Source organism: Coloeus monedula, assembly GCF_965178545.1.
Source record: "Coloeus monedula genome assembly, chromosome: 4".
In the NCBI taxonomy this organism is placed as follows: Eukaryota; Metazoa; Chordata; class Aves; order Passeriformes; family Corvidae; genus Coloeus; species Coloeus monedula.
The window spans coordinates 56,170,698-56,196,290 of NC_138784.1; the positions used below are offsets into that span (position 1 = coordinate 56,170,698).

General features: G+C 39.1%; 1 protein-coding gene across 3 annotated transcripts; it reads right to left on the bottom strand.

Moving 5' to 3' along the window:
• Window positions 1-2,154: 2,154 nt before the first annotated feature.
• Window positions 2,155-14,700, bottom strand: ZNF800 (zinc finger protein 800). Of its 3 annotated transcripts, none has more exons than XM_082281166.1 (6): window positions 14,612-14,700; window positions 13,903-14,013; window positions 11,517-11,612; window positions 7,936-8,079; window positions 3,770-5,525; window positions 2,155-2,354 (listed from the first exon to the last, which is right to left on the bottom strand). In XM_082281166.1, exons 2-6 carry the CDS (start codon window positions 13,961-13,963, stop codon window positions 2,345-2,347), a joined length of 2,067 nt encoding a protein of 688 aa, XP_082137292.1. In that variant the 5' UTR covers window positions 13,964-14,013; window positions 14,612-14,700; the 3' UTR covers window positions 2,155-2,344. The 3 variants fall into 3 exon arrangements, with proteins under 3 accessions (XP_082137292.1, XP_082137294.1, XP_082137293.1); XM_082281168.1 differs by having other exon boundaries at window positions 2,155-2,358; XM_082281167.1 differs by having other exon boundaries at window positions 13,903-14,010; window positions 14,612-14,650.
• Window positions 14,701-25,593: the final 10,893 nt, after the last annotated feature.

Here is a 25,593-nt window from a genome sequence, read left to right on the forward strand (position 1 = left end):
ACATTAATTCTGAAGGTCCACTAAAGACCCTCTATTTGTCTTTGGCTAGTGTAAGTGAAACGAGCCAAACCAATGTGCCCCATCAATGATGCAAGACTGCACCTTAATTAAAAACTCATATCCAGGGTGCTGGTGAGCAGAAAGCATACCTTTGAAATAGGAGTAACTTCATCTTCACATATTTCAAGATACAGATTACACACTTACCCAGAACAGACAGCAGAAACCACAAGGATAAATTGAGAAAAGAACAGTTATTCTATCCCTATGTCTGCATTTTAATTTTCCATTCTTCATCTGCAGGCACTCAGGAATATGACTTAAAATGCACTTACATTAATAGCCTAATGTCGTCTTTTACAAAAGAATTAACAATGGTTATGGCAGTTCTTTTTTATATCCAACCATGAAAACAAGGAACCTTCAGCAGCCATCAATGTTATTTCCAATGGAAAACTAGGTAATCCTATTTTCTTGTAAAAAAAATCCCAGGATAGCCTATCTTCTTCAATATTTTGTTCTAAAAAGGTAACAACAACCAGAGTTCCTCAGTTAAGAAAGAGATTCCTTTACAAGGGACAAAAGGCAGTGTTTTCTAAAAATATAGCAAGGGTTGACCACCAGTGTGAAGTGTTCACTCCACAAGTCCCAAATTTATAATTAAAAAAACCATTTATTACAACATAATATTACAAATAACTAGCTTCAATGATCAACAAATAAAACTTTACAAAATGCAAACAATGAAATTTCCAACTGTGGAGTGACAGATATCCCAAGTGTTCAAACACAACATCTTTTTGTTTATGCCCACTTAAAAATCATTTCCAGTCTGCTTTATTTTCCATCAAATACAGTACATTTATCCAAACAAAAGCATGTACATTCAATATAGAACATTTTGAGCAAAGCTACAATCTTAGTTCCCATTCACAGTATTTTTAGTGCAATGCACTAACAGGCCCAAATAGTTCTCTATCCATAAAAGCATTTTTACTCCTGATCTTGTGATCAACATTTAGATATATTTTATACAAAAAGTATACATGAACACGAGGCACCTCCCTAAGTAAGGGAGTGAACCAATATAAAAAACATGGTATTTCTTCTGATGTACAATACCTTTCAAATTGTAGCAATTTGACACAAATCACTAAACAGAATATTTTCTAAAAGGTAAAAAAAAACCAAACAAACAAACAAAAAAAACCAAACAAAAAAACCTAAACAACAAAAAAAAAACCCAAAACAAAACCCGATCGCATGAAACCTGCCAAGAACTTCATAATGGTAGGCATGCAACTGTTTTACTACAATCTTGACTAAAAGGTTAAAAAAAAGGTATCTAAAACATTTTCCAATTACACAAAGTCAAGTGCTACCCATAGTGGTCATATATGATTTTGAGAGAAAATTTATTTTGAGTTTCTCCCAAACTATCCTCCCTTTTTATTAATATTTAATGAAATAAGCTAACATTATAAGTGGTTGTGCACAGATTGTCTATAATACATCAGCAAATATTCACTACCTTCATATTAACATTAGTGTGTTGATCTTTTAAAAATAAACTGAAAAAATAAACTGCAACTATCATTAAAGTGCTTGTGTATAATTTTTTTAAAAAAATTAAAGAATAGAGGAATGTGGATATTGTCGTAAACTTTCTAGATGTTTACAAAGTTTTTCTATGAACCACATATGGAAACAAATGGAGGTCTTTGAAGTAACTTCAGCACAGTGAAATTCAGAATGTCCTAGAACTGGGAAATTATGAAAAAGTCAATATGAACAAACTGAATTTATGGCAAATACTAAAAATTAGTAGAATTCAGCCAGTACACACTACATTGTTTGCTCTTATACATTCATTTGTAATAAATTTAAACCAGTATATTACACAACATTTACCAAAGTAGGATATCACATCAAAGTTTGAGTTGTCCATCAATTAACACTACCAGGGAGGACCAGTATGCCTGGATGATGAGTTTTCCGAAGAGGACTTCCTAAATGAGGAAAAAACACCTTCTTCCGAAGCTGCTGTTCATCAACTTGTCTCTAGTGGACTCTTACTTAATTTCAGGAACTTTGCTCTATACTGTGTCAAATTACAACTGCATAGATAACTGCTAATTTAGAAGCATGCGCATTTCATTTTAACTACTTCAGTGTTTTGGGAAGTGGCACTGTCCTACAAGCAGTCAGAATGGTTATTAATATAGTAAGAAAAAAAACAGCTTATGAAAATATTTCCTCCTTATAGTACCATTATCAAGAACTAGCAGTTCCAACAACAAACTAAAGTCTTTTTCAGTCAAATGAACTTCAGACTTTCCGAACATCATTTGAACCTATCTGAAGAGAAATGGGAATAAATTAATACTTTGAGTTTACCCACATAATTCTGTTTTAAACTACACAACGTAAATAATTTATAAGGCTAAATTTTTAATTCTTATTCAAAATGCAGAAGCCACTCCTCCTCTAAAATTCAGCATATTTCAGGATCCAACTCAATTTATTTTTGAAGTTATGTCTAATTTGGCCAGGATTTGTTAGAAAGTCACAAAAGCACCACATCACAATTTAACATAACTAGGTGGTCATTCACTATGAAAGCTGAACTCAAATCAAATCACCTCCTGGAAAACAGCATTTCAGAGTTGAAATACAGAACAAGGCACATATACTTAGTTTTCTTTTTTACCAAATATGCGAGAAAGATGGTTCTGAATAAGGACGTTAGAAATCCCTACAAGTATCACTACAGTCTCTCTTCATGATATTTTTGTACAATCCCCAACCTTCAGGCATCAGTTGGTCATTCTGAAATACAAACTGACTGTATACAAATATTTTCTTTTTTAAAAGGTCTTCTAAAAATAGGCCAACTTTAACATGAAGGCTATGGAAAACTGAGTAACTACAAACACAACCCCTCCAAGTGTAAAAAATTCCCAGAGTAGCACATAAGCAGAAGTTTAGAAATTTCTAAGCCAGACTTCAATACATATTGATGCCTAAATCAAAAACTTATGATAAGATTTGAACAATTTAAAAAAATAAATGACCACAAGTCTCCAAACCCGGGCTTATATAAAAAAGCACTAAAAGAATGAAATGCTAAATTTGATTACTTCAATGGTGTTTGCAGGCACCTAACCCATAACGATTTTAAATCAAAGCAACTAAGCAACCAAATTACATGAAAAAAACCTGTTCTATGCACTTTTGTTGACAGTGTGTAGGCAATACACATTAAAATAAAAATTTAAGTTTACAATGCTAATTTCAGTAAATTCATAGAGATTTTTTTCTGTTATCAGCTTTTACTTTAGTACTTTTAGTACTTCTTCAAGTGGTCACAGCAAAGTTAATTAAATGAGTTAAGTTATTCAAACCAAACAAAATTGTTAATTTTTTTTAAATTACTATTTTTAAAATGTATGTATATTAACTTGATTATAACATATGCCTTAAGACAGTTTAAAGAGTTGACTCAATACAGCTCAATCTAAATTCCATCTTCCTGCAATGACAAATTTAGATTTTAACTCTAGCAAAATGCTAAAAAAAAAAAAAAAACCAAAAAAAACCAAATTTGACATCTATTTTTGCATTTAAGCCACTAAACCATAAAATCTATGGGAAAATATGTTTTCAACAATAAATCAACAACAGCAAAAGAAAGGCAGTGGTATTGTTGGGGGTTTTGTAAAAAAAAAAAAAGAAAAAAAAAGACAAAACACTTTTTCTTTTTCCTCACCAGACAACAGCTTTAGATCTTGTACTTCTGCCTTTGGTTTTACTTTCTTCAGGTGAATGAGATACATTTGCTTTGTGGGTTTTCTTATGATGTTCTAGAAAAGCTTTTCTGGCAAATGCTTTCCCACATTTATTGCATCGGTGTAGAGAAAAGTTTTTTGTTACTTTTACTTCAATGCCAACATCAGCTCCTTCATACTTTTTATTGGGAGAATTAGAGGTGACATCCTGTTTTGAACCAATCTGTTTTGTTTCATCCCTCTGAGAGCCTCTTTTTGTCACCTTATTTAAAACAAGATCAATTGGTTTCTTTATTGCTCTTATTTCTAAACTTGCAGTTATTTTCCCAAGGTAGCGTGGTGACTTTTTATGAACCACAGTTATGTGTCTTATCACATCACGCTTGCGACGCGTTTCGTAGGAGCAGAGTGGACATCTGTAGTATTTAACATAAATATTATTTCCATCTGTGTGTAATTCAATGTGTTTTGTTAAATTCTGTTTAGAAGTAAATTGGCGCTTACAGAGTTTACAGTAAAGCTGCTTGAAGTCAAAGCCAGCTGAAAGTTTTGGCTTCCTGGTTTTTTGCTGGCCACCTGCAGCAGATGCATTGGTTGATTTAGGGGTTGATTTAGTGGTTGATTTGCAGGTTGATTTAGCGGTTGATTTAGCAGTTGATTTAGGGTTTTCGGGGTCCTGTTTAACTTTATTTTTCTGTGCTGATGGTGTGTTCTTTTTCTCATTTGAATGATTTGTTCCCTTTAATTCATTGTGTGGAGAAAGCGCAATGGAAGGGGGTGAAGGTTCTACAGAATCTGCTGGTTCAACTTCTATTTCTGTGCCATTGGCAGTATTGTTGGGTCCTTTCTCTCTTTTAGAGTTCTTTCCAGAAAGAGTTATCTTGTGAACAATTTGCATATGCCTTTTCAGCATTATTTGTGAACTATATTTTCTCTTACACAGAAGGCATTTGCATGCACTTAAATTGTATTCAGCCTTTGAAGACGACTTTTGTTTTCTGGTCTTAAAAGATTTTTTAGCAGAAACTGTATCCAAGAACAAAGGTTGCCCAGGCTTTGTAGCTATATCAGGAGTAATGGAATCCCTTCTTAATCCTCTATGAACTTCATCAAAATGCCTCCTTACGTTGGCTTTTGTAGCAAATGATTTATAACACACAGGACAACTTCTACCTAATGTTACGAGAACATTCTTATTTCGTCCTTTTGCAGAGCACTGGTTTGGTTTCTTTTTTGTTTCTATGTACTTCTTTAGCTCTTCCATCTTTTTTTTGTGTACTTTTCGAATGTGCCGGCGTACACTGCGTCTTGAATGAAATTCCTTCCTACAGAGGCAACAAATCAACTGGTGGCCATAATCAGAGTTATCCAGAGAGTCCAAGTCAGGATTTACTGCTGGTGGCTGTTCTTCAGGAGTAGATACCACTTTGTTTGTAACTGGATCAGCAGGAGGTAATTCTACAGACTCCCCAGGTGGGACTGGGGCTGGAGCTGAAACAGTCTTGGGTTGCTCAGTGCTGGGTTCCTGTATCTGTACCGGAGCTTGATCAGGGGTATGACTACTTTCTGTGTTCTCATCTGGGCTATCAGTCCTTGACACATATTGGAATACAGCATTTTGATTAGTTTCTATAGGTTCCAATGTAATTATATATTCTTGCTTATCTACCCTTGGATAGATTGCTTCAAGAAGGTCATTTATGGCTTGACTCTGCTTATCTTTTGTATCTGGGAGGTCTGTGAAAAGAGGAAAAGGTATTTTTTAATGATTTGGTAATTTTCAATTATTTAAATTTCAAAGTAGCTTTTAACCAATATGTGAATTCAGTCTCCAAATTTCCACAAATCCTCTTTTGTACTCTCTGAACACTCAAAGGCTTTGAGTAATCGTTACAAGTTGCTTTTTTATTAAAAGCCAACATCGGAAATAACCCTCCCAGCGTGCTAATGTGAAAGCCACCTGAACTAAAAATTTGTATGACTGGAATTAAGCTGGTCTTTAAAAAACTGTATCAATTGCAAAAATAACATCATTCAACTAAGCTTGTTCTGCAGGTGTGCAACTAAGCCTGAAGTATCATTAGAAACCGATTTTCCTACTGTGGGATACAGGCACTCTCAATAAAGGGACCTAATTCTGGAAATAAGCTCTTTCTGTGAATTCTGAACAATCCTTACCAAAGAATGAAACATCTGTGTAACCTGAGCATTGCATGAAGATATAAGTAGATAATATTTTACAGGTCTCAGTAATATTCTCTTTTTAAATGTCAAATTACTTCAGTGCTCTAGTTCTTAATGTGATACTTGAAGCATCTGCACTGGCACAACTAAGAAGCCAGGGTCCTACAGCAAAAAGGTGAGGCACTGAGTGACACAGTTCAAATTATTGTGAATAATTTTAAAGATGTGAGTCCTGGTAACAGCTAATTAAAAACCCACACTTAGTCAGAGTTATTCCTTCCATGCACCCAGCAATACATGAAAAGTGTCAGTACAAGAAATATGCTGTTTTGTTGCTCCAAACCCATTTTTTAACACTGAATTTTTAACAGCTTTTGCAGTCAGTTTCAAACGGGCCTATCTATATAGTTTTTACCAAAAGTAAAAAGTCCTTCCTATTTTATAGCACCTTTTAAGACTACTTCGTGACTATACTGAGTGCATGTCAAAAAACTTAGCAGGAAATAGTCTTTGGAATTTTTCACCATGGGGTGCTGAACTTCTATTCCTGCCTCTTGTTCACTATCTTTTATTTATTGAAAAAAACTCCCACTTAGTTCAATAACTATACTCAATTTTATATAAAGCACAAATACTTATACAGTTTTATTCAGACCATGTAGTACTATTCCCTTCATTTGCACCCCTCACACTGAACAGAGGAAATTATTTTATTTGTATGTTACTTGTATGTTATTTCATATAACATATGAAAGTTAATCAGAAAGTTAAATGAAAACTAGAATGTCAGGAGCTGGACATGAAATCTTTCCTCAGGATAATCTTACTTTGCTTAGAAACTATTGCATCTAAGTCAGATGCAATTCTAACCTTTCTTTGAAACTACAAGTCACCAGTGACTATAACTGGCCAAGCAAGTTTGTTTTAGGAAGGTGACAGTACCAGCCTTTTCACCTTCTCCTTTTAGTGTACACCATGTGCAAAAAGAATCATCAAAATATATCTCTGTTTGTTCCTAATTTTTGAAATATTGAAGCGGGAAGGCATTAATCAGGAAAGAAAAATCCTCACTGCACCTATAGTGATCTAGTCAAGAGATCAAGATAATTAGAAAGCTTTACAAAACATTTTTGAATGCTGACACATTTCCAAATTAATCAACCTTACTCAGATCAACAAAAAGTCATCACTGGAATGAGACTCTAATAAATTTCTTTTTCCGTAAAAATATAGTTCTTGGTTTTTTCCTCATCATTTAAGTCCCTTCTTTTAATAATAAAGTTTCTTTTCTACAACAAAGATGTTGGGCTAGTCATGATCACATAGAATATGTTAAAGCCACGTAACATGAAGTGAAGCAAGGAAAAAGAGACAGCATTATTCAAGCACAGAGCCTTAAATAAAAGGGTAAACTTTTAGTCTGTGTTTCATACTGACTGAGACCAAAAGACTGCATCCATGACACAAGCACTATAAGGGCTTCCTCAGTACAGGAGAATAATAAGGATATTGAGCCGGGTCACTTCACAGCAGCAGCTGAAGTCCATCAGAGCTATGACGGCCTAAAACTGAAACACCCAGTTAGAGCCACTGTTTTCTGTAAGATCAGTTTCCCAGTCCTTTGACATACTTTTGGTATCTTTCACAGTAAAGGACAGATGGGAAAGAAAAAGGGGAACAAGGAATAGAAAGTGTTAAGAGTGACACTCTTAATTAAAAGGCTAGATGTACAAACTAGCTATCTAATTACGATATTGGCATGGCTCTTGATTGTTAATTCATATAAAGTCATTGCTGTAGCTTCTTCAGTAACATAAAATTGATCTACATATGTTACTACAGAAATTTAATTCCACCTCCTTTTTTTGCATTTTTGTTTCAGGTATCTTTGTGTAAATGGTAAAGAAAGATAAGGTTTTCAACTTTATTAGCTTTATTAAACACTTAAATTAATAATACTTACTATCGTCCATCTGAAGACTTGGAGGACAATAAAACTTTTTATGAGTAATTAAATTTGGTAATCCTCTGAAGAGACTCCGGCACAATTTACATTCAAAAATGGTGTCCACATCTCTTAACAAGATATGTTTAAGTTGTTTCGTTCCTGTAATAAAAGAAATATTACACTTAAGAAGGCTTTCTGTTCATTTAGTTCATATCATCCCATGAAAGTGGAAACATTTTAGACCATGAATAATTATAACAGCATTTTATCTTTTGTTAATGCTACTTCATTTGCTCTGTAAGTTTATGATACACGCTCCAAATTTCACTATGAAGACAAGACCAGGATGAAAAAACCCCTCAAGGATTACGCACATTACAGTTTACAGAGAAAGTGCAATGATTTACAATAAAAACTAACACCTAACATTAGGAAAGAGTTCTTCCTACAGTATTCAGTTGTTGCAATACAGTTGCCCAACAGGAAAGAATAAGCACCTCGAGCATTTAAAGAAGCCTGTAGCATTTTTTCTTTAGGGCTATCCTACAGTGCTAAGAAAACAAGATATATACAGGTATTTCGTGTAGAAATGGTACCTGGTAAGGCAAAAAAACTAAAGCATAAAATAGAGCAAAGAGAATAACTAACAGGTCAAGAAATGTTACTATATGTAGGTATCTGACCCAAGTCCAAGATGATGACACTTATGCAAGATAGTAGAAATGTAGGCATATTTTCAGCCTGATGAAAGGAAAATACATGCAACTTAAATCTGAAAGATGTCTATTAAAACACTGAGAGTGTGATAAAATATGCCAGCTTTCCAGACTATTATGCATTGTATACAAAGATAGTTAGATCTAGCGTTGTTGATGTATTCCAGCTCCTGTCATTTTTTTACACTTCAAACTTACTCCTTCATTTCTCATCTCATGAAAATTATGAATGTAATGCCTAAAATTAGCAATAGGTTACTAAATGATGCTTACCCACTCCAAATCAGAAAAAAGCACTAACCAAATTCAGCTAATTTATCTATCTTCATTTTTCTTAGAATTTAATTAATCAAAACTAATCAAACAAGCAAAAATACCATGCAACTGGACCATGAATAAATAATACCAAACACCTATGGTAAAGCAGCAGCAAGACATTCTTCAAGCTGAAATACAAGGTCAAGTGTTCTGTCATCTCATCACACTTCTCTTAAGAATTTCTTTTAAAGATCAAACTCAGAGTCACACTGCAGAACTATTTTTGAAATTAAACTCTTTCAAATATTAATAATACCATAATAGGCAATAGTTCTTCAATACAAATGGGCCTTACCAAGAAACCTTATTTCTTGGTGCAATAGTAATACTACAAAACTTTTTACATCGAGTTTCAGCAAAGCAGTGTCTTCAACAGTTCCTTAAAACTGGGATCCAAACTTGACCATCTGAGGCTACCACGGTTTCTGTCCCCTCCTATGCCTTCCCAGGCCATATGTCACTGCTCTCTCTTTGAGTGTTACTAACCTCACCTTCATTTGACTTGCATTTTACAAACAGACTACTGAACAAATATTTAGATATAGCAACAAATAAAAATTGTACAGAGTTCCCCCCAGAAGCAACCAACATTTGAATTTTTGTATATAAAGAAAATCTGGCTGAACAAAACTGAAGATGCTCCATGTAGATAAAATTCATGTGAGATACCAATCTATAATAGAAACAAAATGCTTCCAGTTTGGTGAAGGCACACAAAGAAACAGAATTCAGCCATGGTGTTCAGGCATGCCCTAGCCACAAACCTCCCTCTCAAAAAAAAAAAAAAAATTCTCCACTATTACCCAATCAAGGGACACACAGGTTACTCATTCTCTCTCCTGTTATATTGATATTTCAGTCTCCTTCTGTTCAGGACTGAAATGGTTTTTTCCAATACAAATTACTGGATTTAAGAATTAGTGGATGAGACTAAAGGATTTATGACATACTAGAGATCATACTATATGATGGTAGTTACTCTGGCTTCAAATCATCCTTATGCAACTATGAAGCTTTTCACAGGTGGGAGTAAAGAAAAATAATTGATCCTTTTGAATCAAACTGTAGACCTTTAGAAAATTCTGGAAGCAGGAAAAAAATTTAAAACGTCCACTGGTTTTGTGGACACAGCAGGCAGAGGAAAACAGTATCATCTCCTTACTCTTCACCAACTGCAGACTGTGGCAACAAGTCAATCTCCTGTCAGTATATGCTGCCCCCAGCTTACTGAAGAAGACTTACTGAAGTCTTCTCTATTTTGTAGTTACATCTAATTGTATATTGTGATGGTAATGCAGGTGATACCTGGTCAAATTCTGTTAATATTTGTAAGTGTTGATGCTAGAATAACATCAAAGTCACAAGAAATTGGTAGAGAACACTGGTCATAAATATCTCTCCGTCAGAAATACCTAAGTTTATGCCTTTTGCAAGCAGTTTCTTTTTTAGAAAAAAAAATTAGATTCAAATTCACTTTTTATTCTTAATGCTTTGAATGACAGAAGCTTTTGATAAAATTACTCTGTCTTAAATCTCTATTCCTTTACTACAAGAATCAAACATTCTCCTTCCATGATGAAATGTTGCTTGTTCAAAACTAGCCAGTAAAATCTTTGTCTAAGTCTTCTTTCCTTCTGTCCAAGCACCCTGATGCAGGTGACTGATGATATCAAAGCAAGTTATCAATTTAACACCTGCCAGTGAGGACAATCTGGAAGTAACTCAGAGACAAAGTATCTGCAACCACTTTCTGCTATTACCAGTAGATATTCCATTAATCTTCTTCAGATTACATTAATCAGCCAAAGAAGCCTGTCACACATATCTGAGCCCTCAAGCAATCTCAGCCAAACTAAAAAAGATTACTAATGAATAATCTCACATCCTGTTTTTGTATTAAGTTATTGAAATGCAAGTGGACAACTTAAATACTGTGCCCTTTCACAAGACTCAGACCAGACAAGTATCTCACTGCACAGCAGCAGTGTTTTTATGCACAACACATTTCATATATTTAAAAGCTCTGTGTGAAAAAAATCTAGAAACACATAGACAGTAGCACTAAAGACCTAGAGTTGTGAAAATAAAATGTTTGGTTTGCCACATCTGAAGTGTAGAAACAGCTTGAAAACATTGAAGGTTTCAATCTTCCCTGGCATGCTTCCCCAAATGCTTAATTGTTCATTGCTATGTATTGCAACTCCCAAAAACAATCAAGGAAGACCTTAATAGTATGATAAAGCAATTGCAAAAGTTCAAGATAAAGTTTTTTCTTCAGCTCAGGAGTTTTCTGATAAACTCATCAATAATAGCAGCAGAAAGGACACAAAGCAGAACAACAAACTTAATTTTTAAGGTTTTTCAAAGATAACTACACGGCAAGATCTGTATCTTCATTACTTTCTATGAAAACCCACATGAAAAGGAACACCTAATTTCACAAATCTACAAATATTCTGCAAATATGCATAAAGTCAGGTGCTGGTTATTTTAATACACTGAATAAACATAACTCTTTTAACAAGGTAATGAACTTTGTAAGGGTCAGGCATGGTTCCATACCTGATCGAAAACACTCAATGATTTGTTGAATACCAGATTTTGATGTTTGCAGAGGCTGCTGCAATAACGGAGGATCACCAGGTTCCAACAGATGCACTGAAATATATAAAAGGATAGTAAGCCATTAGAAAACACTCAGGTGATTTCTGTAATTTAGGAATTTTCCATACATACAGTAAACTAGCTAAAAAGAACAGCCAGGACTACTGTAAAAGCAGCCTTACTCTAGAATTTTCGTCTATATTGAATTAAAAAACAGTCAACACTGAATTTTCTAGCCATGACACCTTCTGACAATTTGTTGTCATTTTGATCACTTAAAAAAATGTGTATTCAAAGCTATATGTAACATAGAAACATATAAATACATAAAACAGAATTAACTCACTAGAAATGTCCGTCAATTAAAGTAATTCCCCAGAACAATCTACTTGACTCCCATCATTAAAACCAAACCGCATGTACAAAAAAACATTACCAAATACTGTATTACCAGCATTACCAAATACTTCACAGCATACTACCTGACTTCAGTTTTGCCAGTATGCACCTAAACACTGAACCCAAATTTAAAGCAGCAATGATCAGAAGAAAAGCATAAGCATAGCTAAATAGTATATACTAAAAAAACCTATCATAGTATTCTTGACCAAGAAAACTACATTCAATAAACTCTTCAGGTTCAAGTAAACTGCTGAGGGAATACTTTATTTCTGATGTTTCATTCCACATCATATTCTTTGCAAAAGCTGTTGAAACTAAAACATATATTAATCAGGATCTTTTGTCATTCCAATATGCAGTATTTATACACATGAAAATTCACAGCATTCCATTGCAGTATAGAGATATGACAATTAAGCTTTGCCCAGAGGGAAACACGAATTTACAAGAATAAGAGCACTTATTGAAGCATGTGTTTGCAAAATCATTAGTTAGGTCTTCTTTCAAAGTTCTTATTGACTAAACAGCTTGCTTTGTACTTCATAAACTGGCTCCCACCTTATCCCTTTGGTTTGATTTTAACCCCATTTCAAGGCTTTAATTTCTAAATGAAGCACTGAGCATCTCTAAGAAATTTGTATTTAATAAAGGCCAGTTGAGGCATAATATAAAAACTATTTAGAGATAATAAGTACAAAAAGACTAAACAAATTTTCACAGGAACGTTGAGATAAAAGATAAAAGGTTATAAAAAATTCTAGCTGAAAAGAACATCAGAAAGAAAAGTACTGTAAAACAGGAAAACAGAATGAACAATTCACCCAACTATGCTGGCTCCATAATATACTATTATATGTACAAACACATAACAACCATGACAAATCAGCTAATCATTTGGGGATCTTGAACACAATGACATATTGTATTCTACTAGCCTACTCCCTACACTTCAAAACAAAACATTTTTGTTTGTATACAGCTTCTAATCTGCATGTATAACACCTACTGACATCAAGAGGAGTAACATAGGTGAAGAAGACCTAACAGATCGCTGTTAATTTGTCAGGGAAGAAAAATATTTCAGTTTTTTAAAGCATTAGAACAACTCAAAATCATTTCATCATCAACACAAAAAAATGTTTCTACTAACTGAACAATATCTACTCTCAAATTACGTTTTATTAAAGGAGCATAATCAAAGTCACCATGCTCACACTTTCATCTGTTATTTCCCCAAACTTTCTTCTCAAAACAAAAGTGAAAGCATCCAAATAGCATCTTTCTTTCAAAAACACAAGGGAAAGCATCCAAATAAACTCTATAACAATGCAAAAAGAAACAAAATTGCCTTTAAAAATACCAATTATAACGGTAGACAGAATAATTTCAAAAGCATCTAACAGGTTGCCTGAACCTTCACAGTACTCATTACAGTTTTCACTGATGGCATCTTTCACATCACTCAGCCATGGAATATAAAGAGCTGTTCTAGGACATAGTGGGGTTTTTCTCCTCTGAGACTAAGATCTTCAATTTCATCAGGGTTCACCAGGGAAGAGAGAAAAAATACAAACAGCGAATGCAAATGATTGCCAGAAATATCATTTTACAAAAAAACTGAGACCGCTGCACTTTTTGGAAACAAAACGGTCAGTTGTTGTATTTATACAACTTCTTGCCTTCCTCTGTTCACTGCATACAATGTCCATGCGGTGGCCTGAGGATTATCCAACATCCTGCAGGAACTAAAAAATTCTCTTCCTGAAATGATTTTAAGGCGACAGTTCAAGGATACAAAAAAAAAATTTCCAAACAAAATTCAGAAACTTTTTATACCTACAGCTGACACTAATGATATACGTTCACAACTATCACAACAGTTCCTACACGCTTTTAATGAAGCAGATATGCAAAACAGCCAAAGCATCACACACCACTATACCTGGCTCACAGCATCCATGGTGATGGTGGTCAGTCTGACAACACTTGTCCCTTAGAGGCATTTTCCGTGCGCACGACCTACTTTCCTTCTACATCCAGCAGCTCGTTTCTGCTAAAATAAGCAAAATAGCTGTCACCGCCGAAGCACAGGCGGCTCCGGAGCACGCGAACCGCGCACACCCACTTCCTACGGCGGCACGGCCGGGCAGGCCGGAGGCAGCGGCACCCCTGGCGCAGGAGAAAGTTCCCATTGTTTTCGGCAGGTCTCACGACGCCCTCTGCAACGGCCGCGGCGAGCACAGCCCCGCTCCCGCCCCGCCGCCACCTGCGCCTCGGCCGGCGGGGGAGAGCCCCGGCCGCCGCCCTCCCCACCGAGCCCGGCCCGGCCGCGCGGCCCCGCGCCCCCTCCGTGGGCGGCCCCGCCGCGTCCCGTCCCCACCTCGCAGCCTCGTCCCGCAGCCCCACCGACGAAACGATGTCCCTGGGCTCCCGCGGGAGCGTGGGGAAAGCCGCGTCCCCAACAGCCCGGGGCTGCAGCGCGCCCGCCGCCGGGCCGGGCGCTCCCGCGGCGCTGCCGGAGCCGGAGCGGGGCGCGCCCGCCGCCCGCCACGCGCAGCCCGGGCGGGAGGGGCGCGCGGCCGCAGGTGACAGCGGCCGCCGACGCCGAGACGGAGCGGGCGCGACGGGCGGGTGCCGCGGGCCAGCCGTACCTGGAGAGGACGGGTGGCTTCCCCCTCCTCGAATTAAACTTTATTCGCCCCTGTCCCGCCAGAGCGGCGGCCGCTGACCCCGGAGCCGGATGGGCACGGGAGCAGGAAGTGACTGCGGTCCTGGCGGCGAGCGCCCGCCCAGTGCGCAGGCGCCGCGCTCGCCGCTCCCCGTCCCGGCCGCACAGGTGCCGGGCGGCGGCCGCGGGACGGGGCGGGGGCGGCCGGGGCGGCCCGGCCCGCGGGGCTGTGGCGGGTCACGGAGGAGTCCCGGAGGGCTGAAGTGCAGCGCCCGCCACAGGACCGACCCGCCGGGCGGAGCTCGCGGCGGGAACCGGCGCCGTCTTTGTCCCGCCGGGGAGAAAGGCCCTCGCTGACCGCCTCGCACACCCCTGATGTGCAGCGCTGCCCTGAGGGCACCGGTGCCCGCACACCAGTGGGACTAGCCAGTGTCCCTGGAGCTGGCATTTCTGCCCCCTTTCAGCCTGGTCTACGCCATTACAGTGTAAAAAAATAGGAACCAAACCACCAGTTGTTCTAATAGACCTACCAAGGAAAAGGATAGATTAATGTTTTGAACACCTGGAGGAAAAACTCGTGTTCCGAAAGAGAATTGTGTGATCACTATGGCAAATACCGGCCACAGAACGTCGGTGCAGTGCAGTGAGCAGGCAGGGCAGCCGGTGTCTCCAGATACGTTTCCACAGGGTCCTGCTTAGTCCTGTGCTCTTTTAGTGCACTTCTGTAAGCACCTCGGGTTGTTGAAAAGCTGATAGTTGGCTTTTGCCAAGGGAAAGGGTAAGATTAAGTCTTCATACACTTAAGGAAAAGCTTCTGCCATTGAAGAAAAACCTTCTGCCGTTGAAGAAAAATCTGTAAGGAAATGTCAGGAATAAGCTCATCATTACAGGAAAAATGCTAAGTGATGGTACAAACATAGAAAAAAATCTGTCAAACTCTGGCTTGTAATAGCATCACTTAATGGAGATAGGACTCATGGTTTCAGACAAAAGTTCCAAGTCACATTACAGTCTGAGAGTAAGATGTCTCAGACAGAGAGAGCTTACCATCTGTGGCCATTAACTTGTACCCAATAATGTTTTCTTTTAAAATATGGGCATTGATTTAATCAATAAGTCATCTTTTTCCAAAGCAACATGACACCAAATTCAAACTCCATCAGTTGTATTTGGATTTTGGTTAATAAACTGGAAACACCTTAAGTGTCAGAGAACAGTTCAAACAGCTGAGTGCCAGATAGCATCTTAACTGAAGTACAGCAGAAGTCAGTTGAAACCTTTGTGTCAGACAACCAAACACAGGTCTTTGTGGGTGTCCAGAGATGCTCTCACCTTGAGCTTAGCTACATCCTGAGTTCTGCTGTGTTTTAGACACACAGTGGAAGAGGCATAATCTCCACCAGCCACAGCTGCATTCAGCCCATGTACACTTGGGTCAAACTGTAAATCTCCTGGGTAACAAAGTGCAAGGAACACAACTGTCAGCTCTAGTTCTGCACAACAGCCTACTGGCTGTTGTACTTGCCCAAGAAGTATCAAACTCAGAGAATTAATATTCCCCACCTCTCAGGAGATGTGGGAATCAGGCTCAAAGATTATCTTGCATTCTCACTGATGTCACTGCACTACAAATGTTGAAATAGTAGGGTTATAGCAGCTTAACTTTGCATCTTGAGCATTTACTATGAACATTAGTAGCCATATCACCTATATAATTTTACTGAGTGATCAAAAAATAAGACAGGAAAAATCAACCTGCAAATCATAAACCAGCAATGAAAATTTATAATCTTTTGGTTGCGTTTGGGTTTCTGTGTTTAGCCACTTTCAAGAGGGTTTTTTTCTTCCTTCTAATCCAATGAAAGTTTCTCTTTTTGTAGCTTATGGCCTATATTGTGCTTGCATGGCAAGGTTTTGATAGTGGGTGGCCTATAAGGGTGGCTTCTCTGAGAAGTTGCTGGAAGCTTCCTTCATGTCACAGAGCTAATGCCAGCCAGCTCCAATATGTACCCACCACTGGTCAAGGCTGAGCCAGTCAGTGATGGTAGTAAAGCCTCTGTGATAACATATTTAAGAAAGAAAAAAAGTTACTGCACAGAAGTAATTGTCACCAGAGAAGAGAGGAGAGAGAATATGTGAGAGAAACTGCCCTGCAGACACCAAAGTCAGTGAAGGAAGATGGGGAGGGAGGAGGTGCTCCAGGCACCAGAGCTGAGATTCCCCTGCAGCCCATGGTGCAGGGCATGGTGAGGCAGCTGTGCCCCTGCAGCCCATGGAGGTCCACGGGAGAGCAGAGATCCACCTGCAGCCCCTGGAGGACCCAACACCAGAGCAGGTGGATGCCACAGGTCACTCTGTGAGAAGCTCACCCTGGAGCAAGTTCTTGGCAGGACCTGTGGCCTATGGAGAAAGGAACCTAGAGGAGGTTTGAGCAGGTTTGAGGCTAGAGCAGGTTTGCCGGCAGGACTTGTGATTCCATGGGATACCCATGCTGGAACAATTTGTTCCTGAAGGATTTCCTCTCTGTTGAAAAGAAGAACCCATGCTGAAGCAGTTCATGAAGAGCTGCAGCCTGTGGGAAGGACTCATGTTGGAAAAGCGGAAGGACTACTCTCCCTGAGGAGAAAGAAGCATCAGAAATAACATGATGAACTGACCATAACAATAACCACCTGTCTGCGTGCACCACTGCTGGGGAGGAGGTAAAGATTTGGGAATAAAGTTAATCCTGGAAAGGAGGGAGAAGTGGGGGAAATGTGTTTTTAAGATTAATTTTACTTCTCATTATCCTACTCTGATTTTGATTGTGTTCAATTAATTTCTCCAAGCTTGGTCTGTTTTGCCTATGGTAAGTGATGCCCATCCTTATAGCAACTCATGAGATTTCATTGTATTTTCTCTCCCCTGTCCAGTTGAGGAGGGGAGGGTATGGAGCAGCTTTGGAGGGCAGCTGGCATCCAGTGTCAGCAGCCATTCTTTCTTGTCTTTTTCCTATTCACCTCCAAAAAAGTATAGTTCCTCCTTCTTAATAACCCCCCATGCAGTGAAGCATTGGGATTACGTCCTCTCAGTGTTCTCGTCAGGTTAAAGAATGTGAATTACTTTAGCCTCCCCTTATGTCACATGCTCCAACCCCTGGAACCATCTTGGTTACTTTCTTCTGGATACTTTTCATCTTCTAAGTATCTCTTGCATACTTAGGAGTCCAAACTGTACACAGTATTGCAGATGTGGCCTCCCAAATGGCACGTAGAGGAGAATGGTCATCTCCCTTCACCTGCTGTCTGTGGGCTTGTTGATGTGGCACAGCATAGTGGTTAGTCTAATTTACGCCAAAGCTGCAGTGTTGACCCTCATTTCACTTTTTAACTGGGACCCACAGGTTCTGTTTTGCAGAGCTGCTATTTCATTAGTCAGTCCTCAGCCTCTACCATTGCATGGGCATTTTTGCCCTGGGTGCAAGGCTTTGTCCTGCCAGGACATTCTCCAGTTTGTTCAAGGTGTCCTCACACAACAACCCTGTCCTCTGGCATGTCAGACACTCCCTGCTTTCAGCCACCCATTCCATCATAAAAGACAATGACATGGGTTGTACAAAATGTTCCTTTCTGCCTTCCCCCTCTCCAATTTTAGAAATTCCAGCTAAGGTCAAGTTCACTATCGCTGTGTTTTTTGGGAGGTGGAAATGCATATTTTTGGAGGATGGCCAAACAGCAACTGAAATCTATTCTATCTTAAATGTATTTTTATAACTTTTGTTTTCCACACTTAAGAAAGACCAGAAAAAATGGGCACTGACGCATGCATGTGTGAATCTTAGTAATTTAGCTGACCTTGTAACCTGTTTATGTGTGGAAGACCCTAATCTGTACATTGCTGTGTTTAACTCCTCAGGTAGTTTGCAATGTAACTAATTAGTAACTTGGGCACACAACCACACCCAAACTTTGACCAGTCAGCCAGTCATGTGCAAAGTGTCTCTGGGACTGATAAAAGCTGCCAGCACAGATCGGGTAGTTCTACTGGACCTAGCAGGAGGTGCCTTGAGGAAAATGCTTGCAGAGTGGAGTCCTTTCAGCCAGTAGGCAGCCATTGCATATGAGAAATTTGGATCAGGGCAGCAAAGCTCCCAGTAAAGATCACTTCACCACACACTGCTGCAGTTGTTCATCCAAGAGGTTAAACTGGAACTTGGATCCAATTTGAGTTTCATTGAAAAAGAACAAGCACATGATGTTGCCTGACTTCGAAAAATAGAATACTCCTCAGTAAAATATGAACAATAATTGGAATTTATAACATTCTTTTTGTCTTATACAGATATGATTCAATGAAAATGAAAAAGATTTTTTGAACAATACATAATTCTTCATACAATCCATAATTAGCTTGTATTCCGGGAACATGGAAATTCATAGTGAAACCAGATATAGTGTAAAATGTACAGAATGCACTTGCATATAACAAAGATAAGGATGAAAATACTTTTGATCCATTTCATGGAAATTCTAGGCATAAAATATATTATTGGGGGGTGGGGGGGTTCGAGTTTAGCTTTCATTCCTGGCTAGTGTTCTCAACATAACCAGCAGAGTTTGAAACAGAATCTTTATTTTTTCATTGTCTTTTAGATGATGGGGAGCTGGTGAGAAGTTTTGAACTAAGGCTTCTGTTACAACTTGATGATCAAATTCTTTTTTAATTGTTTCTCAGTTGTGAGTATGGCTTTGAGAAATGAAAAATGTAGAACAATTTCTCTTAGTTACTGGATTGTGGTTCCAAAATATAAAAAATATGCTAGCAAGGGAGGTATATTTTTGGTAGGGGATATTGAAGAGTTATCTCAAACAGTCGTGATAGTAGATTTAATATCCACTGAGAGGTTTTGTCTTGCCAAAGGGCTGGTAGTAACACCTGCTGAGAGGCCTTGCCATCTGTTTAGACATATAAGAGCTGTAAGATTTTATTTCTAAACTTTTCCTCGTACACTATGACCACTGACATTTTTTCTGTATTTGGGGTGCATTTTGAATGAAGCACCTGGCTTCACAGTCATTCTTCCTAGGAGAAAAGAATTGTAAGTTGGAGTGAATTAATGTTGTGATGCTGCACTGAAGAGAGTTCATTTTTGCAGAGATGAAGGTAAAGTTGCATTAAGCCTGAAGGATCTCATATGTAATATGTGCTAACCAAGTAGTGTCACAAATCATAGTCATAAAGCGTTTTACTGCAAATACAGATATTCCAGTATTCCTTAATATATCACTCTTAGTCTATTTACTGATTTGATGTGGCTTCATCTAATGTCATTGCTGAACGCATCCCATGAAACCTGTATATTCTGAAACTCCATATTAAATGAATTTTAGACATAGAAGCCTGAGAGAAATTCAGTCTCCTTCAAGGGCAGATAGACCCTGCAGAAAGACCTCAACAAACTAGAGAGATGGACAGTCACCAGCTGTATGAAGTTTAACAAGCGCAAGTGATGGAATCTGCACCTGAGGCAGGACAGGTCTGACTGTGTGTGTAGGCTGGGGAACAGGAGGCGGGAGAGCAGCGCTGCAGAAGAGACCTGGGGGTCCTGGTCCATGGCAAGTTGAATGAGTCGGCAGTGCCCTGGCAGCCAGGAGGGCCAGCTGTGTCCTGGGGTGCATCAGACACAGAATTGCCAGCTGGGCAAGGGAGGGGATTGTCCCACTCTGCTCTGCACTGGGGCAGCCTCACCTGGAATGCTGGGGGCAGTTTTGGGTGCCACATTTTAAAAAAGGTGCTGAGTAATCAGAGAGCATCCAAAGGGGGGCCACGAGGATGATGAAGGGTCTGAAGGGGAAGCCATGAGGAGCTGCTGAGATCTCTTGGTCTGTTAAGCCTGGAGGAGACTCAGGGGAGTCTTCATTGTGGTCTTCAACAACTTCACAAGGGGAAGCGGAGGGACAGACACTGATTTCTTCACTCTTGTGAGTAGCGAACAGAACTTGAGACAATGGCATTAAGCTGAGCTGGAGGAGATTTAGGTTGCATATCAGGAAAGTTTTTCACCAAGGGGCGGATTGGGCACTGGAACAGGCTCCCTAGGGAAGTGGTCACAGCATCAAGACTGACAGAGTTCAAGAAGTGTCTGCTTTCAGGCAGATGGTGTGATTCCTAGGGTGTCCTGTGCAGGGCCAGGATTTGGAGTCATCAGTCAACCTGATGGCTCCCTTCCATGACTCTATAATTGAGGCACATTAAGACTCCTTTGTTAGAGTCTCTGACCATGATGGCCAAATGGGTAGAACACTTGCCAAGGAAGCAGAATACCTTGATTTCAAATTCCTAAACTACAAGTTAGAGACTCCTTTTGTTAAGCACAAGGCACAGTTAAATCAGGAATTCAAGAGCTGGGGGACTATAGAGAAAATAGCAAAAACAGCCTGATTCTATTGAGAGTAATCTTAACTTGAGGAAGGGGGAAAACAATATCAAGTTCTGGTTGTGATTTATTTATGCTGTTTTATGATTAATGCTGTTTATTTATTTATATCCAAAGATTCATAAATGGGAAATTAATAAACTAGTCTTTAGACCACAGACATGTTGACTTTCAGATGAAGGTGGGATCACTCAGACAATTCTATGTTGCCTTTTCCTGTATCAGTCACCTCAAAAAAGTGCATTAAAAGTTTTCTATGTGCTACAAATGAAATTATGTGAGCTGGTTATCCTGATGAGATTTTATAATCCACTGCAACTTGTTTACAATATTTAAACTGTGTATACTTACATGCTTTATGTTTTTGGTGAAATCTTGAAATTAAATTCAGTTATATTTGCATCAAACCCACATTTGCATAATTGCAATGTTTACACTATTCTTATACCTTAGCCTTGACAGTATCTTACAGAAAATCCCTGGGCTAGAATAATTCTGAATCTTAGTCAATATGTATTCCAATCCAACAAGCAGCTGCATCTTCATGCTCTGTTCCCCAATTAACATAAAGCTTCATTACCCTTTTGGGATAGAAATAAACTGCTATGTGTATTGTCTTACCCATAATTCATTTATTTACAAAGTTATTAAAACTCATAATTAATTAGACTTCTCATGAGGTCTAATTCCCTTCTGTGCTTTCTGGTGCACGACTATAAAGTTTAGCAAAGGGAGCAATTTGCATTGCATCTCTCCCCAGTAGGTCCTTGTCATCATTTGATCGTGGATTCAACCTATTCTGTTGTTTTCCCTTTACACCCTTCAGCTGTGATTCCTGGTTGCACAGTTCACACAGAGGCAGGACAGATTTTCTGGCCTAAAAGTATTTAGCTTGTGATTACAGCAGTTCTGTGGAAAGTATGAGCTGGTGGTTCAGTCATCAGCAAGGCTGTTTGTGTGCTGGAATACAGCCTACCCATTTCAGTGCTGCACCTTCTGGCAGTGGGTTCTGGCAGGAGAGTTAGAGAGCATACAGAGCAAATCCTCTTCTTGAGAAAAAGTCTGTGCAGCTGGAAAAAACTGAGGTGACAAGAAGTGGCCATTGTAATGCCCCAAGAAGACATTTTGCATCATCAGATCTGTGTGGTCAATAACCCTCTCCTGCAACGAACAGGGAATACAAAGTCTAACTGAATTGATGACATAGTTTGGGTATTTTGAGTGGGACTTGGACACTTGTGGTGTTGGGAACTCAACTTCAACTAACCAAGAAGTTCAAGTACTCTTGTTTCCTCCTCACAGATCACTGACAAGTACGGCATGACCTGCCACTTTAAAATAGTTTGTCTTGCATACCTTTCTTTAAGAAAGGCAGTATTCCGTGTAAATATTCTTGCCTTTTTGCTTACCTGACTGGTTGGGTAAAAAAAAAGTATGCATCTCACAGAACAGATAGTTTCCTTAACAAAAGAATTAATCTAGTAAAATATATTAGGAAAAATGAAGGACTTGCTTACAGTATTATATAATGAATTTGCATCTTCTTACCGCATTCAGTTTTCTTCCAGTCCAGTGAATTTTCCTGTACACTCTTCCTGCAGAGTGAACATAAAGTTAATTTAATTCATGTTCTCATCCCTGATTAATCTGATTAATATAAACACATACAGATATGCAACAAAATGAGCTTCATGCTTTCAGAAATTATTTAATTGAGGCATATATATTCTAAGACTTTGTGATGTGCACTAGAAAATGGAGGATAATGCATCTGGATAAGCAATTTGAGGCCAAATGCAGACCTGGTCTAGCATGCTGATTCACAAGGTGATCATGTTCTGTAGCAAATAATGTATTTAAAATCTATTCCTAATTATTAATCTAGTGAAGTTTAAAGTGTTGCCAGCTGTCTCTTTCTTATGTAGATGGTGGCAAAGGATCTGTTGCAGACAGAAGAGAGGGGCATAAAGAGAAGATGTAAGAATTTCTAATTCTTTCAGAGGAAAATATAAAGGACCATATTCTTAAACTTAGCTCAAAATGTGCTGGTGAGGGGAAAGTCCTGCAGAAAAGTGACAAGGACTTGTGATTCTCTGTGTGTACATATATATGTGATGTACGACCGCATGCAGTTGGATATAGCATGGGAGGGGATGGGAAGCAGTAGAATGAGAGAAGTAAGTGAGACAAATAGGAGAGTGAGACAAAAATATCTGGAAGGAGGCTTAGGCAAGGAAAGGGAGAATGACAGAGATTCATGAGAAGAGGGGAGAGACACAGCACAGGAAAGATTCAGAATGAAAGGATGAAGTAAGGTGCAGTAGCTTAAAAGTAATGCAGGCAAGACTGACAGCAAGAAGCATAGCAGAAAGGGGGATGTGGGGTATGCCCAGCCCCTGCCCTGGAGGAAGGCCTGCTGATAAGGAGATTGCATAACGTCCCAGCAGAATCCCCTTGGAAAAGGCAACAATTTTTGGTGAGGGTGAGAGAAAACAAGAACCATGATCCTCTGGAAGACCCTATGTAGATTCCTTGTAACCTATTGGCCTCTACCTTCTCACACCCACCCTTGTATCCCTATAAGATCTAGCCCTCTGGCCCTTTGAGTCGGAGAACTAGTCCCTAGCCTCCCCTTTGCAACGGTGCAGGCTGATAAAGCTGCCTCATGCGGAACTGCTATAGGAGCCTCTCGTCTCTCTGTTCCTGGTCCAGCCTGGGGTTTGCCTCGCAGAACAGGAGCTGAAGTCACTCTCGCTGAATCACTAAAGGGCTGGCAGCCTGCTGAGACAGGCACCTTTCTGCGGAGGCACCCCAGCGGCCGAGGGATTGCTGCAGACCTCTGGAAGACTGTCCCTTGCGGGACACTCTCTCTGGAGCGGTCACGGCTTCCTGGGTCTGAGCCACAGACCTCAACTCGGCCACTATAGGGGGAGGAAGAAGTAGGAAGTCAAGAAAGAAAAAAAACAAGCAGAACAATTCATTAAGACAGGTTTTGTGGGATTTTATGACTTGAAATGAGATTATCTCCTGTTTGCTGACCATTTTCCTAGGTTTTGTAGTAAAAGCAAGGAAGCGTAAACATAAGCCTCACATAAGCATCCAGGTCCTGGGTCTAATCAGAGCAATAGTGCTTAGAAAATCCAGAAATAACAACATTTCTATTCAAAAGCAAACAACTACTTTTGTAAGCTTTTTTATACGTGTCTGTGTGTAAATCAAGTCCTATATTGCAGGGCAATCTGAACCTTTCAAATTTTGTTTGAGATATTATGATTTCAGCAGCAAACTTGCAAGATATTACTCAGCATCAAGGACCAAAGGCAAATATTTCGAGATGTCTGAGGACAAGCCATGAAAACAAAAGAAATAAGAAAGCTGAATTCCAGAAATAATACTGTCAAAAGTACCAAGAACAAGTATTTGTGGAAATGCAATGTACAATTAACCCAGTCAGCATAAAATTACTGTTTCATATAAAGAAGGACTGCAGATGGTAAATCACAGAATGAACTGGAAGAAAAATGAAAAGTTCATGGCCTAAAAAACTTGTGATAGGCACCTAATGAGCTAGTCTACATTGTCTAAGGTAGAGAATATCCATATAAATGAACTGTGGTGCAGCTCTGCCCTCAGTGGGAGACTGATTGGGTTTCTACACTCTGCCTGGCTCTAGTCAGCTTGTGGGAATGTTGTAACACTGAGACCTTGAGCACTGTCAAAATCAGTTGAAATTTTCAAGAAGGTTCCAAAGCTCATTGCAAGACTTACACTGACAGAATGTGCAACAGAGCAAATTTTGCTTCCTTAGGAAGGGAGGCAACACCTGTAGAAAAGCAAAAAGAGATAGATAGACTGTTGATTGCCACTACATTAAAGCTAAATGCAGCTTGCATTTGCACTGCAAATTAGATTTGCTTCTTGGATGGCAGAACATGACATGCCTAATTTGGACTATAAGTCCAAAATAAAGGACACATTCATCAAAATAAAGTCAGTGGTAATAAAGTAAAGGTACAAATGGGAAGGACAAAGCACAATACAATTAATTAAAGGTACAAATTGGGAGATAGAAAGCACAACACAATTCTGGGTAAAAGAAACTGTGCAGCAACTGTGACAGACAAGATTGTGACACAAGGCTGCTCCTATTTCAGTGTTCAAAATCCACAAATGCTTAAGAGAGATATGCACTAAAAGATCAGGAATCAGAAGATTAGTAAGTGATTACATAAATAATATTCAGTATATTATTCAGTATACTCCCATAAATAGTATTCAGCAATAAAAGAGAGCAATTATATTGGTATCAGTATATTTCAGCAACCTCCATTCAAGCTGAATGTGGATGGCAATGACAAATAGTGCCAAGGAATCAAACCTCAAACAGACAATCAATCCCTGTAATGAGCAGGACCGATCTGCTCTGACGCTGACCTACTGGGTCTCTCTTCCACATTTTGACAGTACTTGAGTGAATGAAATTTTTGCTAATGAAACTGAACTGAACTGAGGTTGGCAGACGATATTTTGGCACAGGATATTTTGTCAGT